This window comes from Carassius carassius, chromosome 12 (genome assembly GCF_963082965.1).
Source record: "Carassius carassius chromosome 12, fCarCar2.1, whole genome shotgun sequence".
Taxonomy (NCBI): Eukaryota; Metazoa; Chordata; class Actinopteri; order Cypriniformes; family Cyprinidae; genus Carassius; species Carassius carassius.
Genome location: NC_081766.1, coordinates 31573814 through 31591737, shown reverse-complemented (window position 1 = coordinate 31591737; position 17924 = coordinate 31573814). Strand labels below are relative to the sequence as shown.

Here is a 17924-nt window from a genome sequence, read left to right as displayed (position 1 = left end):
CTTTGACAGCATGTGATTACGACCTGCATGTCCCACTTGACGATGTACATGCTGAAGTAGGAGCTCGGTAATATGGAGACCTTTGGCCAGTATAATTGGATGCTTCACTTCCACAGGCATAGAAAGTTTGCTGAGACGCCCTCCAACTCTCAGGACTCCTTCAAATAACTGTGGGCAGAGCTTACGAAGGTGACTAGTTGCTTTCACGGGCTGCCCCTTTTCCAGACTCGCCAGTTCCTCTGGATATGTTCTTTGCTGGCAGTACCTTATAATGGCCAATTCAGCCTTCTCCATATCCTCTACTTCGAGTATGTGGGCGCCAGTGGTCCTCTTGAATCTTTCCATTTCCTCATCCTCAGAGGATTTCTGCTGCTCTCTCGTGATGCCAGATTGTGACAGCATCTGGTATAATTGTTTCCTCTTCCTCACGCAAGACAGAAGCCAGCTTTTTATTCTCAGTATCCACGCCACTGATGTTTTAAGGCGTGTCCAGGAAGAAAAGTACTGTAACAGATATGAAATGGGCTCTTCTTCTGTCTGCACAGCATTCACCACAGCAACCTTTTTCAGCTCGGGATCTTCGGTAGGGAGCTGCGCAAGATCTTGAGGACTTACAGCCCACTCACTCTCTGGACGTAAAAGAAAGTGAGGTCCTGACAACCACGTAGCATGTTTGACAAACGCCTCGACTTTTACCCCTCTGGACGCCATGTCTGCTGGGTTGCTGCTGGTATTCACATACCTCCATTGAGTAGCACTGGAAGCCTTCAATATCTGTGAGACCCGGTTAGCCACAAACACTTTATACCGTGAAGTCTCATTCCTAATGTATTTAAGGACGGATTCACTATCGGTCCAAAATACTGATTCAACAAGTTCCATCTGTAACTCCTTCTTCCAGAGCACATCCATTCTGCTTGCCATGGTTGCTGCTATGGGTTCCATTCTGGGAATAGTCACTGTTTTACGAGGAGCCACACGGGATTTCCCCATCACGAAAGCAGAGTGCAGCTCTGAACTTGAATTTTTTGATACCAGGTAAGTGACTGTTCCATATCCGTTTTCACTTGCATCGCAGAAATGGTGCAACTGTGCAGTACAGACATTTCCAAAGTGTGGTGGTTTCAGACACCGATCCACTTCAAATTTGTCCAGCAGAGGGAGCTGCTGAATTAGCTTTATCCATTGCTTTGCGATGGATTCAGGAACATGATCATCCCATCCTATTTCTCTCCTGCACAGATCTCTCATTATCCTTTTGGCAGTTAGAATCACAGGACTGAGCATCCCAAGGGGATCATATATGGAGGCAATGGTCGAGAGCATTCCTCTTCTGGTGAGTGGTCTTTCCTTGATCTGGACCCTGAACTTAAACGTATCCGATTTAATTGACCATTCAACTCCCAGCACTCTCTCCACTTGCACAGAATCAAATTCCATATCCAAAATCTCCGTACCTTTTGCTCTCTGATTTTCCGGGATGACATCCAAGACTGCTGCTCTATTGCTCATCCACTTCGTGAGAGTAAATCCTCCTCTGGAACACAGTGAGAACAACTCCTGATACTGTAGCACAGCTTCCTCTTCAGTGGCCACAGACACTAGGCAATCATCAACATAGAAACAATGATAGATCCTTTGTGCAGTTTTGTTCTCTGTAAAGATGCCCGTAGTCCTCTGCACACCTTCTGAGGGCATAGTTTGCGCAGCTGGGCGATGACGTGGCCCCAAACAAATGCACTCTCATCCGGTACTCATTAGGTGCTTTCTCCATATCACCATCATGCCACCAGAGTAACCTGAGCAGATCTCTGTCATTGGGGGTGACCAACACTTGGTGGAACATTGACTCTATATCGGCCATTATCACCACCGGTTCCTTCCTAAAACGGGTCACCACACCAATCAAGGAGCTGGTTAGGTCTGGACCTTGTAGGAGGTGAGCGTTTAACGCTGTACCTTGACAGCTTGCTCCACAATCAAACACTACTCTGAGCTTCTTTTTTGTGGGATGATAAACACCGTGGTGTGGGATATACCATACTTTGCCACTGCCACGGTCCAGCTCCTCTTCAGGCACCATCTCTGCATAGCCTTTCACCACAAGCTGATTAATAAAGGTGTTATACTCAGTGAAAAAGGTTGGATCCTTCTGCAGCCTCTTCTTCAGCTGAAATAAGCGCTGCACAACCATTTTCCGGTTATTAGGCATTTTGATGTTCATTTGCTTCAATGGTAAGCCGATCTGATAATGCCCATCCACTTGTTTTGTTGTATTTGTCACCTTTTCCAGGAACCTTTGATCGTCTCGTGACAGAGCAGGCATTTCATCCATGGCGCTCTCTGGGAAATCGTTTTTGAATTGCTGCTGCCACAGCTCGTTCAGATTCACGACTGAAACACGATTGACAGTTAATTCTGGCTGACTGCAGGCAACCGTCCCTCTGCTTCCTGCACCAAGTGGTCCATTAACAGTCCATCCCAGCCTAGTCCTAGTTGCAAATGGTCCTCCGTTTACACTGCACACCACTTCTAGTGGCTCCAGGGCCCTTGGCACATTTGTCCCAATCAGGAGCTCTATACCAGCATCAATTTGTGGTAAGTGGACGTGCTTCAGGTGAGGCCATTTTTTAATATCCCTTTTTATAGGAATATTCCCTTTGTACACTGGCATGGATTCCTGTGTGTAGACCTTTGGCAGCTCCAAAAACTCCTCTCCATCCAATGCAGCAACTTCAAGCCCAGACACCATATTGCTTCTCACGACCTTCTCCTGTCCCATCGTCTGGAGAAGTATATTTCCTTTTCTTCCTGTCAGGTTGAGCTTGTTTATCAGAGACTCCGTACAAAACACTGCAGTACTCCCTTGGTCCAGAAATGCATAAGTTGTGACTATATTGCTTCCTTTCTTTGATTTAACTTGAACGGGCACAATTGGCAGCTTACAATCCTGGTCCCCAGCCCCTGTAAGGCCACTTGATACCAGAGTATTGTCAATAGAGACCTCATCACTCCTTTCAGTCTGCACAACACTATACGTAGTTTCTTTGTGGAGGACAGTAGGGTGTTTAAGGCTACACTTAGTACAGGAAATCCTTTTACGGCAGTGCTTGCTCATGTGTCCTATACACAAACAACCAAAGCAAATGCCCTTTCCCTTTAGAAAAAAATTTTCTTCTCATGTGCCATCCTTCCCAACTGCATACACATTTCCAGTGCATGTCCTGCTCCACAATAGAGACACGTCTTGTGTTCTGGTGCCTTCACATCCTTGTTTGCAGACTGTGCCTTCTGCCCTGTGGGACCCACTGTAGTGGCAAAGCTGGCTCCCTTAAGGCGAGGTTGTGACTTTGGTTTGAATGCGACTTTACCGGTTATTGTGGGGGGATCTTGAATATTGCCAAAGACTGGATCTGTTAAGATTTTTATTTGCTTTTCGATGAAATCCACAATGTCACTGAACTTTGCTCTCCTTTTTTGGCTTTCCTGCAGATCACAAGCCCGGCTCCTCCATTTATCTCTGAGCTTATAAGGAAGTTTTCTTATAACATTCAGCATATTGGAGGGCATGTCCAAATCATGCAGGTATTGCACGTCCTCCATAGCATTGCAACATCCCCGAAGAAACAGGCTGTAATCCTGTAGTGCTCTTACATCTTCGCTCTTAATGTTGGCCCATGAGAGAGCTTTATCCATATAGGCCGCAGCAACCTTTTGTTCGTTTCCAAAATGCTCCTTCAATAAAGCCTTTGCTCTCATGTATCCATTGTCAGGATTGATATGTTGACAGCTCCTTATCAGTTCTCTCGCATGGCCTTTAGTATGCTGTTCCATGAAATATAGATGATCTGAATTATTATTCGTATTTCTCTCGACTCCATTTTGAAATGCCTTTATGAAGGTGTGGTACATTAATGGGTCCCCATCAAACACAGGGATCTCTCGCTTTGGCAGAGCAGCGAGACATTGTTGCTGAATTAAAAGAGTGGTTATTTCATTCTGCTTTTTCATAATTCCCAAAACTTCATTGTTATTTTCCACATCTTCTTCATTTACTTGTGTTTAAAATGGGTCCATGCACAAGCTGTGTGTTGGCCAAATCCTGAGGACGCACTAAACTTTGTCCAGCAGAGGGAGCTGTTGTGTATTTGAGAGAGTATTTTTCGTCATTTTTGGTTGCATTTTGTTTTACATGCATTGCTGGAATAAATTCTCCTGCATGAACATTGAAAGTTTGCCTAGACTTATTCTTTTCAACATAAGAATCCATTCCATTTGAGACACGTGATGCTGCTTTTGACGTTGCTTTTGCATTTGAAACCTTTGACTTTCCACTAATAGAACTTCTTGTTTTGAGAATATTCAATGTTGCCATTTTTTCAGCAATTTCCGTGGTTAATTGCAATTTCTCTTTCCTTTTTCTTAATCTTTCTTCTTCTTCTTCCAGTGAGTGTCTTTCTTCCAATAACCTTTGTCGAGCACCCAAAGCAGCAAGCTCTGCTTCAGCCTTTAAACGTGCAGAAGAAGTGGTAGACAGTGAGATACATGTTCCAATGTTTGAAGCACTTTCTGAAGGTTTCAGTTCATCAGCAGTTTCCTTTGTGTTCAAACAATGTTCGATTACTCCATTTGTTTCATTTGTTTGAGCCAAGGATGACTTTCCGTTTGTTTCAAACAAACCCTTGTCATTTACATCGGGTTCACTTTCATCGAGCCACTTTTGAACATCATTTTTAAAGGTTTCACTGTATGTCATTATGCTCGAAAACCACTCTATTTGTTGTGCAGTTTTATCCTTTGGAAATAAGGGCAACACTTCCTCGTGAGCAATGATGGCCTTTTCACTCAATTCATTCAATGCTCCAAGAGATTCCTTTACTTGAAACACATTTTCCTTTTTATGCATGAGTCCTTTCATTTCCGGTATTAAGGCTTTCATTTTACTCGCAAAACCTTTGCGTTCATGTTGTAATTTTTCCAACTTTAGGAGAAACGCTTTTTCAGTAAGTTTACTTTGCCTTTTAGGCTTTACACCTGGAAATGAGGCCGCACCATTTATTTCACTCATTTTCCCTTTATTTCTGTCAGTGAACCTTTACATTTATACATCCAGTGTGCAACAAATACGTCATTTTCATTTCAACGAAGCAGCATTGTCATTTCCCATGAAACTCCATCTGAACATCGCATTATTTAATCCACATTGCATAAGCGTCAATAACAGCAAAAATCCACCTTTACACACGGGCATCCAACAAGTATCCTTTCATCCAAATGCTCCAATCGTAAATACTTCATGTATTATTGCAATAAGGATTCCATATCCACATACAAACTACCACAGGTAAGCTTACCTGGCCTCCTCGCGTTTGATGCGGCTCTTTGCCTGCGCGTAGATCACTGATGCACTTACTTGTCGTGTTCAGAGTGGATTGATATTGCGAGCGATGGCTTTCGGCAAATGCTCTTTTTTGTTGACTTAATGTAGCGACTCCAAGCCCTGTTGTCGCTTCCGAGGAGCTGCTTGGGTTCGGTATATCTGTATGACGCGCTGCTTGGTGTTTGTCACAGAAGCACAGAGTTCAACCAAATGCGTTTTGTGGCATTTAATTAAAACAAGTGTCTTTAGGTTCACATACATAGCAGATGTTAACAGTGTACACGTATTGCATGTAATCCAGTGAAAACGATGTAATTAAACAAACAAACGAACGGTCAACAAAAACTACGGCAACCCCGGCCCCCCTATCTCCATGACAGATTCCATTCACAAAAGAGATGCGCGCCTTATGAAAACTCCTCCCGTGAACACGTGACCTCAAACCCAGCGCGTCACCACCCAGTGATGAGTGACAGCCCACTTAATTATGGCTCCTACACATATATTGACGACAAGGATAAAAACAGACGCTCATGTCAAGCTTGATAAGGATTTAGTCCAAGCTTTGAAAGGTAAACTGAGAACAGTCAAAGAAATTAATTTATGCAAATTATAATACATATTCAGTAACTCCACTCAAAACCACTAAATAATTATTTTTCCTTTCACACAACCTATGATGAAGTAGTTTTCAAATACCAAAGTGTGTGAAATTGCAAGCCTTCAGACGCAGAAAATGCAACAAATTGACCTTCTGCTTGAAAATAAAGAGGGTGACATTTCAAATTTTCTTTTTTTGGTTCAATGATCAATTAGCGTCGCACACCTGTAGGTCATAGATAGGTGCGTAGGAAAAAAGACCGATATAGTCAAAATATGAGAAAACGAGAAAATCAACTTGCAAAACAATAAAAGAAATACTTTAATAGCAACATTTCGATCGTATGATCTTCATCAGGCATCAACATTGTATTCAAACTCCATTGTATTTAAAACAACATGACAAATCACAGTGAAGAATCATCAATATCCAATCAAGATTAGTAACTGAATAATCATTAACACCACACCACATTGTTAACTCCACAATTACATACATAGTAAATACAAAATATATATAATAAATAATTATATACATATAAAATAATATTATTAATGATATCATACCCATTAGGTGATAAAGTCTGATCGAAACATTGCTATTAAAGTATTTCTTTTATTGTTTTGCAAGTTGCAAGTGTGCAGGATTTTCTTGTTTTCTCTTTTTTTGGTTCAACCATTTGCAGTCTTAAAGTACTTTATTCACTTCTGCACTTTATTGTTTTTCAGTAACTTCTTCATGTGTGTGTTTTAGAAAATTATATTAAGCATTTTTATGCAGTGATGGAATATTCATAGTGTACTCTCCAGCAATAGAGGTATAATGGAAAAGTTCTACAACTGTAGTTCTGTTATAGCATTTCACTGATCTTTTTTTATAATTTATTACAATCTTTTAATATAAGCATTTATATACAGTATGCTACTGAACTTAAATGTACTCAAGAATTGTGTTGTAATGTAGACAAGATATAGTACATTAAAGCTTTCTAGATGTGTGTACTTGAAAAATGTGTGTACATGTGTGTCATTTTAATTGAATTATTTTTGTTAGTTTTTAATATACCATATTAAAATGCTGCACAATAGCTTTATAACAAACTAATAGTGTACTGGTAATGCATTTCTAATGATCTGAAATGCTATTGACAATGTTCTTGAAGCACATTAAAGTGAAGCTTAAAATATATTTTATCTGAAGTTCACAAAGTATAAAAGTGTATTTTAACTATTAAAATATACTGCAATTAGCTTAAAATAAAAATATAAGTGCATTGATATTAACACAATTTAAGAATATATTTTTTTTTTCCCTAGCCTTCCCTTTGCACATTTTTTTGGAGAAAAACATTAGGCAGGATTTGGAATAAGATATTTAATAAAATACAGATAAATACAATTTGACTTGTTTATCCAATTATTCAATCAAATAAATAAGTTAGTTGGAGCAAACACACAGAGCGGCTCTTGCATTTGTCTGCTGCTGATGCATCGCAAAATATGCAAAGAATACTAGCTGCTCAAAAGGAGCTGAATGCTTTGAAGTGTTCTCTATCTCAGGTGCAGTTTGTATATTTAAAATTCGAGATGCAATTTCCTGTCTATGTGCAAACTATTTTTTCTTTCAGAAGAGGGAGTAGACAGCAATTTTTTCAGCAAAGGAAGCTCATCCAAACTCTCTCTATCACAAATCTGTCGTCCTGCCGTGGCGCTCTGAGTGAGTTATAACATATATCTGCTCCTGCCGGAGAGCATGATGGGTTCTCTCTATACCGTGGTGATATATTCCAAGCAGTGCAGTGATTTAGATGCATCCAATAATACTTTACAGCTCCTCGATTCAGAGCTCCAGTTGACAGGCTTCTGCTGATAGGAGCAGGGTCATTGAGGAGAGATGCTTGCAAATAAGGGATAAAAATATAGGGGACCATTAAACAGTGCAATGTCCCTTTAGAAACTACATTATGGCATGATAAACTCACTAAACACACAAACAAACAAACAACCTAAATGTGTCATTTGTGTTCAAAATGCATCAATCTAAACAGTCAAAAACAAAGTCCAGATCAAAAGTAAACCTACAAGAGTATAATTTTCATTCAAAACATGCTGCATAGTTTTTAACTTATTGGTACAGCTATGAAACGTACAATGTAACAATAAGCAACAATCCTACACATGGCAAATCTTTCAGAATTAAAATCAACAATAACTTGACAGATATGATGTAGAGATGTATGACTTCCATTTTCTTCTTCTTCTCTTTTTCCTGCCATTGTATTCTTGTTTTCCAGAAGCTTGCGCTGCAAATGTGCAGAAATATAAAAGGTTTGCAAGTTTTCCAATCCCTCTTAAATGTCTGTTTGCAACAAACAATTCTTTGTAGGAAATATCTGAGACTCATGGGAGTACATTCAGGACGAGAACCTCAAAACATTTTAATAAAACCCTGAATGCTTTATTACATAGTTTTTACTTATGATTTCACCCTATTTTTGTTTACAGTAATATATATACAGGTGATTAGTCTCTGGCATGGGGCATTGTGGGAAGTCCGAAAAGATTGGTTTGTATACAGTATATATTAATTATTGTATATATATATATATATATTAATTCAATAATAAATCATTTCTGAGCTTTGGTTCTGCTCTTTTCCTAGTCTTACAAGCCACTATTTTGGATATTTTATTCTACAACAAATTGAAGGCTCAATTGAATTAAGTAGCCTAATTAATAAAGTAAAAGTCAAGTAGCCTAATTAACAAGTGCAAGTAAAGGGCCTTTCCAGCTGATTTTAGAGCCAACAACACTTAAAACACACCACATAACACATTCAACTGTCCAGTCACTCCAAGACCTTTTCTTTACTTGCTATTTATCAATAACCTATTATTAAAAAAAAAAAAAAAATTGTCAGAACAATGTCATTATGAACAATGTCATTATTAAAATCCTTCAATTTTTTCAAGACAAATGTCAAAATAGAGCTGTTTTGTATGAGAAATGAAAAAGGCACACTTTTCATTTATCATGTCTTAAATCTAATTTTGTAAAAATAAAAAATAAATCACTACATCCCTAATATCCAATATAGCATCTTGTAAAATATAAATACATGTGGAGTAGAGTGGAGTGTTTAATACAACCTCACTGGGTATCAAAGTGATTGCCCATTGATGGAAGGAACATCAACCAGAAACCACAGAATGCCTCAGTAATTCTTGTAACTTTCAAGCTGCATGATCTTGACAGCACAGTAAACAAGACCTGTTTAACCTAATAAATCATAAAATGGAATATTGGATGGTGCTCTGATGCAACTAACAAGTACACATCCTGCCAGCAGAGGGAGCACTTTGTTTAGTTTGCTGCTTCCACAGAATCGGGACCACAGTACTACAGTGGCAGTGTACCAGACCATGACATGAAAGACATGATTGCCCCTTCCATTAAAAACATCTCCAGCAAACCACTCAGTAATTCTTAGCAAACTTCCTCTTCTTTTTAGTCTCCCAAGAAAACGCAAAGAAGAAAAATAGATTCCATTTGTCTGTTGACAATTTTGATTCTTCAAAACTTGAAGCTATCTGCCTCACAGCAGAGTATAACAACCCCTGTGCCTCTGCTTTGCCTTTCTTGTTCCTATCCAGTGGGTGCAAACATTTCAAATGAGTATACTGAATTGCTAATAAAAAAAAGAAAACACTTCAATGACTTCTGGCTGATGTTTTCTCCAGTCAGTTGCATCTTCATGAGCAATGAACTAAATATCAGTTTATGTGGGTCAGGATGTTGGCAATTTTGCTGCTGTGATATCACAAGACCTTAAAACTTTGTAATGACAAATGCATTTGACAAATTTGACAAATCCCCAGAGGACTTTGCAGAAAACAGCAGCACAATAAAATAAGAAAAACTCTGCACAGAAATATTAAGACAATAACTCAAACTCTGATTGTGAGGATAATTAGGGTAGGAATAACTGGGGGGAATAAGCAGCCTAACGCTTGATTCAAACTGAGCAAAACATCTGCTTTGAATACCTTTTAGACCGGATCAGGACTACCAAAGGTACGCTGAAATATCACTGGAAGGAAGGAAAATGGAAACGTGAAGGACGAAGGGACCCAAAAGTACCCTTAAGTACCCCAAAGTACCCTTGTCCAGTGAATCTAAAGATTTGTTTAAGTGACAGCATCCTATACTTTCTTAAGAGTTTATATGAAACAATGATAAATGTTCGTTGGATGAACAGATTAGTTGATGGCATTTTAATTCTGCTACAGTTACTTCTGGCAGCTCATATAAATAATTGTAATTAATCATTATTAATTGTAATTATTTATATACATTTTCCTTTTGAGATTAATTTACTACAAGAGCAAAGTTGCGCTTTTTCGTTTTTGAATGAATCTGTTTTAGAACAAATCATTTGAGTTAATGATTCAATAATCCATTTATTACAGCTGTGTTCGAAATGGCATACAATAAATAATTGTAAAAATTAATATAGTTATATTTCTGAAATAAAAATAGTAAAATTAGCTCTATGCTGCTCTGTGCTCCTGTAGCCTACCCCAGAGCGCCCTCTCACGGCTGTAGACGGTAATGTTTTCTCTTGGTTCTGAATAAATGCGACTTAATAGTCCAGTGCGACTTATATATGTTTTTTTCCTCGTCATGACGTATTTCTGGACTGATGCAACTTATACCTAAAAATACGGGTAACATTATTATTATTATTTATTATGAGAGTAACTGACACAGACTAGAACTTTAATGTTTCACCAAATTCAGCTCAGATCTTCAGACTCGTCTGACTCGTGTTGCTGCATAACTGGCCAGACTTACCTTCCCAAGAAATCCTATTTAATTTTATTTCATAAATTTAACTATATTTATTTCCACTTCACTGTTATCCAAGGAGACAGAACTATTTGCACTGTTTTTATCAGTGGGACAATTATCTGCCCAGCTACATCTGATTCAAATATTATGCTAATTAACAGTGAGCGGTGGTTTCAGACATTATAGTACTGACTCTTATTCTGCCTGAAAGAATGAAAAGACCGAGCTGAAGGTGGAGCGGTTCGACCAATCAGATGAAAGGAGCGCTTCAGCGCCGCCCACAAGTGCGAATGAAATATTGAAGCCATAAACCGAAATTATTAAAACGTACATGGACCAACTGTCTTGTCCATGTAGTCTCACTTGAATCCTCTTCTTGAGATTTTCGCTGACCTTCTGCAAGCCCCGCCTTGACATGACCGGAGGGGGCGGCTCGGCTCGGAATGCATTTTCAATGTGCACATTGAATTTTGCTACATTCATTGCGGGACATTGAATGAAAATGCAATCGTAAGTGTCTTGACTGTGAGTGTTAATGCATTTAAGAAAAATAGCATTTAAATGATCATTTTGACAGTTTTTGCTTGAACATGTTATACATATCTAATCATTTCTGTAATACATTTTCATTTTCATTTTGCAGCTTATAAAGCGTTAAATTAGTATTCATTTTACATATTAAAACTGGTGTATGAAATGGCAAATGAAAATTATGTAATTTAATTTTCATTTTCATTTTGCACCAAACGTTGCACAAATGTATTGGAAAATGTAAATGTAAATACAGAAATACATTGCCATTTTACATATTGCATTGTCATTTTGAATATTACATCCCAAATTGAATATTGCTACCTATATGCTTCCATAACTTAAAGCTGCAGTCCGTAAATGTTGCCTCTTTGTCCCCATCTCTGTTTGAAAACCTGAAATTGCAGTTCATTGCAGAATTATATTCCATGTGTTGGTTGTGATCCAGTGTGGATGAATCTGTTTTGAGGTGAATGTGTAGCTGTCAGTCACTGCACCGGTGTAGATATACACTGTACTCAGTAATCACAGATTCTAGCCTACGTCTTAGAATATATGACCCAATTAAGAATTTTCACCATATACTGTCATCTGAACAAGTAACAAGTCTGTCATGCTTTGATCTGACCAATGGAGGAAAAATGCATTAAAATAAATCACGCTACCAATGGTGATTCAATCTAATGATTGAACTCGGTGTTCATCTTCAGCTTAATTAATCAGGAAAATTTTAAATGGCACATCATGCCAAAAAAGTTGCAGACCCTGTGGCAGACCAATCATCACAACAGACAGGACCATCTGACCAATCAGTGCAGAGCAGGCTCACGGGAAGGAGGGGTTTAGAAAGACTGAAACTTGGAACTGCTTGGAACTAATCTTTTGAGAATCACTGGAAAATTAGGTGATATTAAAAGTTTGACCTTGCATTTACTTGAGGTTTATAACTGTCACCTTAAAGATAATTACACAGAACCACTGTGCTTTGCTACACAAGGATATGCATACAATTATAAGAACAGTACACTTCACCTTGGCAACTGTTTCTTCCATATCAATGTATCATCAGGAATCACTGTACATAAATACTACAGTATATTGAACAAAGAGTTGCCAAATGTCCATGTGAGGGCAGGTATGTTCAAAGTCTTCCACTCAATTTATGTAACGTCTCCTATATAAGTAATGTAAAATTTCCCTCCATCATTTCATGTTGCTTCCAACCTCAGCATCAAAGAACTGTTATCCTCCAAAGGAAACTTTGGAGTGGGACAGACTGCTTTGGCTTTTGGCAGTCCTGATGTGGTTTTGACTTTCACTTCATAAATCCTGTCAACTGCACACGATTTTCCTGTCCCTTGAATCTCACTGTCAAATGAGGTGCAGTACAACAGAACAAAACATCAAAACCTGAGGGAAACAGAACAACACCTGACCTTCTTGTGATGAAAAGCCCTGCATCTCAATCTCACATAGCTGCAGTTCCGTTTTCTTTTTGTCCGCGTCATTACTATTTTTTATGTCCAGGTATAGGGCATATTCAATACAAAGTGAGTGATTTCGATGGATACTGAGGCTTCTTAAAAGTTCTCTGGGAATAAAGTCCACATTTTTTCAAATATAAAGCACACAAAGAGTGAGAACGATACTAAAAAAATGCTCTTATATATCCATTAATTTGTTGAATCAGTGTTGGAAAAAATGAACAGTTTACCTTATCACCACTGGTTGAACCCCTCCGGTAATTTCCCACTCCAGCCGACGAGTTCATCCCTCAGCAGTGTGTCTGAGGCAGAAAAGTGCACGTTAATCCATGAAATAATGTTCTTTAAAAGCCTTTTAAAAAATTGATTTCCGTACCAGAAGTCTCGCTTCTGCGTTCAATGAAATGTTTATCAAGTAGTGGTGGTGGACTGAGTAGATGTGTTCCCGCGTTGTTTTCTGAGGTAAAAATGTTCATTCAGCTGTCAACATCCGATGCAGGTCTCAGAAGTGCACGCGCGGTGAGTGTGAAGTACCTGCGCGAGCTGTGACAGCAATGACAGCGCGCGCTGAGACCATGATCTCCCGGTGAAACGCTGCAGCCGCTGCGCCGCCTACCACAGACAGACCGTTCTTCAGCATGGAGAAAAGAGCGCCTTATTCGAGACTCTAGAATGCTCTCTAAGCTTGGACCTTCTTGAAGATGGGCTTTTACCAGCCTCGTCTTTCAGAGCACGTTCTATATAATAAGTTTAAGCAGTGCGCACTTGATTGACTTTATATTTTAAAAGCATCCTGATCCAAGAGAATATGCTTTTAACGGTTCAAATCACACTAGCCAGTTTATAGAATTAGTAAACAAAAAAATAAAAATAAAACATGCATAATAAATGTTTTATTTTATTTTATTTTATTTAATGTTGGATCAGACAAGTAACTCTTTTGTATAAACAGTTTTATAAGCATCCCAGTGAGCTGGGTTCTCTTACGAGAGTTCTCTCGTACTGCGTCTTAGCTAAGACGCTACGGAAAAGTCTCTTTTCACGAAATACTGAAGCAAAAAATTATCCTTAATTTTGAATTTTTGTAAAGCGCATTTGCAGCAGTACACAGCCATAGGCGAGACGGCTCGCTCGCTCATTGGCTGCTTCTGCAGCAAGTGCACAGCCTATCGAGCACAGGCTGATGCAATATCAGACCAATTAGGACGCTTCGCGCCCATCACGCCACTTCCCGCCGAAACGGGTGTGGCCCAACCCTATAAAAGGAGCTCGAAAAGGCTGACTCACCTGATTTTTCATCTCTTCAGCGAAGCTCACGCATCGCTGGATCACGGAGGAAGCAAGCGCCGTCTGAGAGGCATATCAGCGGGACGAGCCATTTGGAAGCTGCTGGCCTCGCCGCCTTCTACTGCCGTTCCTGCTGCGCTGTCCGGCGCCCATATCCTTTAAATATCCTTATATCCTTGTGTGAGTTCGCTCTGCGACTTACACTCTAAAAGAGCTGCGTCTTTTTAAAGATGCCCTCGTGCGGCTCGTGCAGAGCCCCGCTCAGCGAATGAGATCGTCACGTGATCTGCGTCTCCTGCCTGGATGAGGACCATGCAGCGCTCGCGCTCGCTGACGGCGGATGCCCTCATTGCGAGTTAATGCCTATGGTGACTCTGAGGACTCACCGGGCGTTCTTCTCGAAGCCTGCATCATCCGCTGCGCCGCAGCGCCGTAAAAAGCGCCGCTCGCAGCGCCTTCCGGAACCGCTTCCAGCTCTGCCGAGCTCGCCGGTTCCCTCCGCTTCACCGGCCTCCCATGCATCGCTTCCCGATGGTCAGCGTCCGCTGTCTGCCGCCGCGTCATCGGAGGAAGTGGATCTCTTTGCCTGCCCTCTGCTGAACGGCGGACTAAGGCGGCGTTGCCATCCAAAGCCTGCCGCATGACGTCATCGCTGCTCACACGGATCTTCTCTGCTGCTGGGAAGGCTGCGACTGCGCTGCACACCATGGCCACTCTACAGATCTTCCAGGGCGATCTCCTCCGTAAGCTGGATGAGATGGGGCCTGAAGCGATCTGTCTCACGGATCTGAGGAGCGCTACGGATCTCTCCCTTCGCGCTACTAAGTCCACTGCACAGGCCATGGGACGGGTTATGGCTTCCGCTACGGTGGCTGAGAGGCATTTGTGGCTGACGCTCTCTGACATCAAGGAGTCTGAGCGCGCTGCGTTCGTCGATGCGCCGCTGACTCCTGCTGGCCTCTTCGGATCATCTGTCAGCGAGTTTGTGGAGAGATTCGTCGAGGACCAGAAAGCATCGCAGGCGTTCAAGCACTTCTTGCCGAAGCGTTCAGGTCCTGCAGCTGGCCGCGATAGAGCTCTCAGTCACGCCCACCGCCAACTGTGTCATCGCGACAGCGTCAGCAACGCAGCATGGGACCCCGTTCTCGCTCTTCCAGCCGTCGCTCCGCACCGCGGGAGCCGCGGCAGAGGATTACGGTGAAGCCAGAAGCCCCAAAAACATCCTAGCACCGCTAGGAAAGCGCCGGTGTATGAGTTCCGCTGCGGCCGAGCTCTCACCCAAGCGCGCCGCTGTTACAGTTCCAAGAATTGTGACTGTCTCAGCGTCTTCTGCAATGCGCAAGCCTGCACGAGTGCCCGCTTGCCTGCACACAAAAGCCGTTATCACGGCTACCCAGATATTTCCCGAAAACAGTGTTATTTCTGGTGTTCCGGCGTCCGGCGTCACAGCCCTGCACACAGGGCTCGCGCCTATAAGATCGACTCAGATCGGTCACGCGCACCACATAGTAAACGTGCCCACTCCTCAGTGCCCACAAACACTTTGTCACACACGGCGTGTGGTTTCTGTAAAAACGAAGCCCGTGCTCGTACGATCTGCCAAGGCAGACAGCGAGTCAAAAGCAGTAAATGTGCACATTTGCAGCCCACAGTTACTCGCAGACATCATGAGTCCCATGGGACCCGCTCAGCCCTCCCTCGATCGGTTAAGCGCCGAGACGGGGTCGAGGAGGAGCGATCTGCCCGCTGTGATCAGCGCGCTCCCCGCCTCAAGTGCCACAGACGCGACGCCCATGTTGCAGCACATCGAAGCGCCGCCGTTGCCCAGGCAACAGAGCGCGCTTCGCATCCAGCCCTTAGCCATTCATGCGGATGCATGGTCAGCGCTTACAGGGGTTTCGGATTGGGTGCTAGGCATTATAAAGAGAGGCTACTCGCTACAGTTTTCTCGACGCCCTCCACGCTTTTTAGTGCGCGTCGAAACCACAGTAAAAACAGAAGTAGCACACCTACTTCGGGCCGAAATATCAAAACTGTTGAGCAAAGGGGCTATAGAGCCTGTGTCTCAAGCTCAAAGCGAGGGGGGGCTGTACAGCAGATATTTTCTGGTGCCCAAGAGAGACGGGGGTCTCAGGCCCATACTGGATCTAAGACAGCGGAACAGGGCATTGATGAAACACAGTTTCAGAATGCTTACGACCAGGAAGCTCCTCGCGCATATTCGCAGAGGAGACTGGTTCATGTCAATAGATCTGAAGGACGCGTATTTTCAAATACAGATAGCGTCAAATCACAGGTGATATTTGAGATTAGCCTTCGAGGGCCAGGCATACCAGTTTACAGTCCTGCCGTTCGGCTTGTCCGTAGCTCCTCGTACGTTTACGAAGTGCATGGACGCAGCGCTCGCTCCTCTCAGACTCAGAGGCATGCGAGTGCTGAACTATTTGGACGACTGGCTAATTCTGGCTCAGTCACGGGCGGAGCTCGTGGAGCACAGGGCCGTTCTACTCGATCACCTCGAGAGACTCGGTCTCAGTGTCAACTGGGCGAAGAGTTCGCTGAACCCCAGTCAGACGATACTGTTCTTGGGTTTAGCTCTGGACTCGCGTTCCATGATGGCGCGGCTGTCACCACAGCGCACGTTGAGCATGCGGCACACGGCGAATTCTCTCCGCTGCGGCGTGACTGTTCCGCTCAGAGAATGCCAGAGGATGCTGGGTCTCATGGCCTCGGCATCCCCGGTTCTGCAGCTGGGCCTGCTCCGCATGCGCCCCCTACAGTTCTGGCTGAAAGCGTGGGTATCTGGTCAACTGCGTCTCAAGGTCAATCAAGGCTGTGTTACAACCCTGAAACCCTGGACAGAGATCGACTGGTACCAATCAGGTGTAAGCCTGGGGACTTCCTCGACAGTGAAGATGGTGTCGACGGACGCCTCCACGTGGGGATGGGGAGCGCTGCTCGAGGGCAGACCGTCCTTTGGCCTGTGGTCAGAACGGGAAAAGCTCCAACATATCAACTGTCTGGAAATGTTGGCAGTGGAGAACGCGCTGACGCGTTTTTGTCCCCAAATCAAAGGCCACCACGTCTTGGTCCGTTTGGACAACATGTCTGTGGTGTCCTACATAAATCGCCAGGGCGGTCTCTGGTCCTGAAACCTGTACAGGCTGACGGAATGCCTCCTGGTTTGGGCTCAGTGCAACTTGCGCTCGCTGAGAGCAGTGCATGTGCCTGGGCTACAGAATCTGGGGCCAGACAGGCTGTCCAGAAACAACATTCCCACAGGCGAATGGTCTCTACACCCGCAAACAGTCCGGCTGTTGTGGGAGAGATTTGGCAGGGCGGAGATGGACCTTTTCGCGTCCCAGGAAAACGCTCACTGCCCCGCGTTCTTTTCCAAGAACGAAAGCGCGCTGTCAAGGAGATGGCCGTGCTGCCCGCTTTATGCTTTCCCTCCCGTCTCCCTCCTTCCGCAGGTGATAGAACGGGTGAGAGAAACGAAATGTTCCATACTGCTTGTAGCACCTTTTTGGAAGTACCAACCATGGTTCCCAGATTTGATGCGGTTAGCAGATATTGCCCCGTGGCCAGTGCCTTGGAGGAGGGACCTCCTATCGCAGGCCAGGGGCTCGATTTGGCACCCTCAACCGCAGTTGTGGTCCCTCCATGTGTGGGCGCTCAACGGTTACCCGCTGATCTCTCAGTGGGAGTGCTAAATACTATCACTCAGGCTAGGGCTCCGTCGACGCGACGGCTCTATGCATCGAAGTGGTCGGTGTTCTCCAGCTGGTGTA

General features: G+C 42.9%; 1 protein-coding gene across 1 annotated transcript in view; it reads right to left on the bottom strand.

Annotated features, from left to right (window-relative positions):
- The window catches only part of LOC132155256 (dipeptidyl aminopeptidase-like protein 6), a 167496-nt gene extending 154213 nt beyond the window's left edge, over positions 1-13283 (bottom strand). The window contains exons 1-2 of the mRNA XM_059564135.1: positions 13223-13283; positions 13077-13148 (exon numbers count right to left, since the gene is read on the bottom strand). Coding sequence (XP_059420118.1) covers positions 13077-13133 — 57 coding nt within the window. The 5' untranslated portion in view covers positions 13134-13148; positions 13223-13283. The remainder of the gene's footprint in view (positions 1-13076; positions 13149-13222) is intronic.
- Between the last annotated feature and the right edge of the window lie 4641 nt (positions 13284-17924).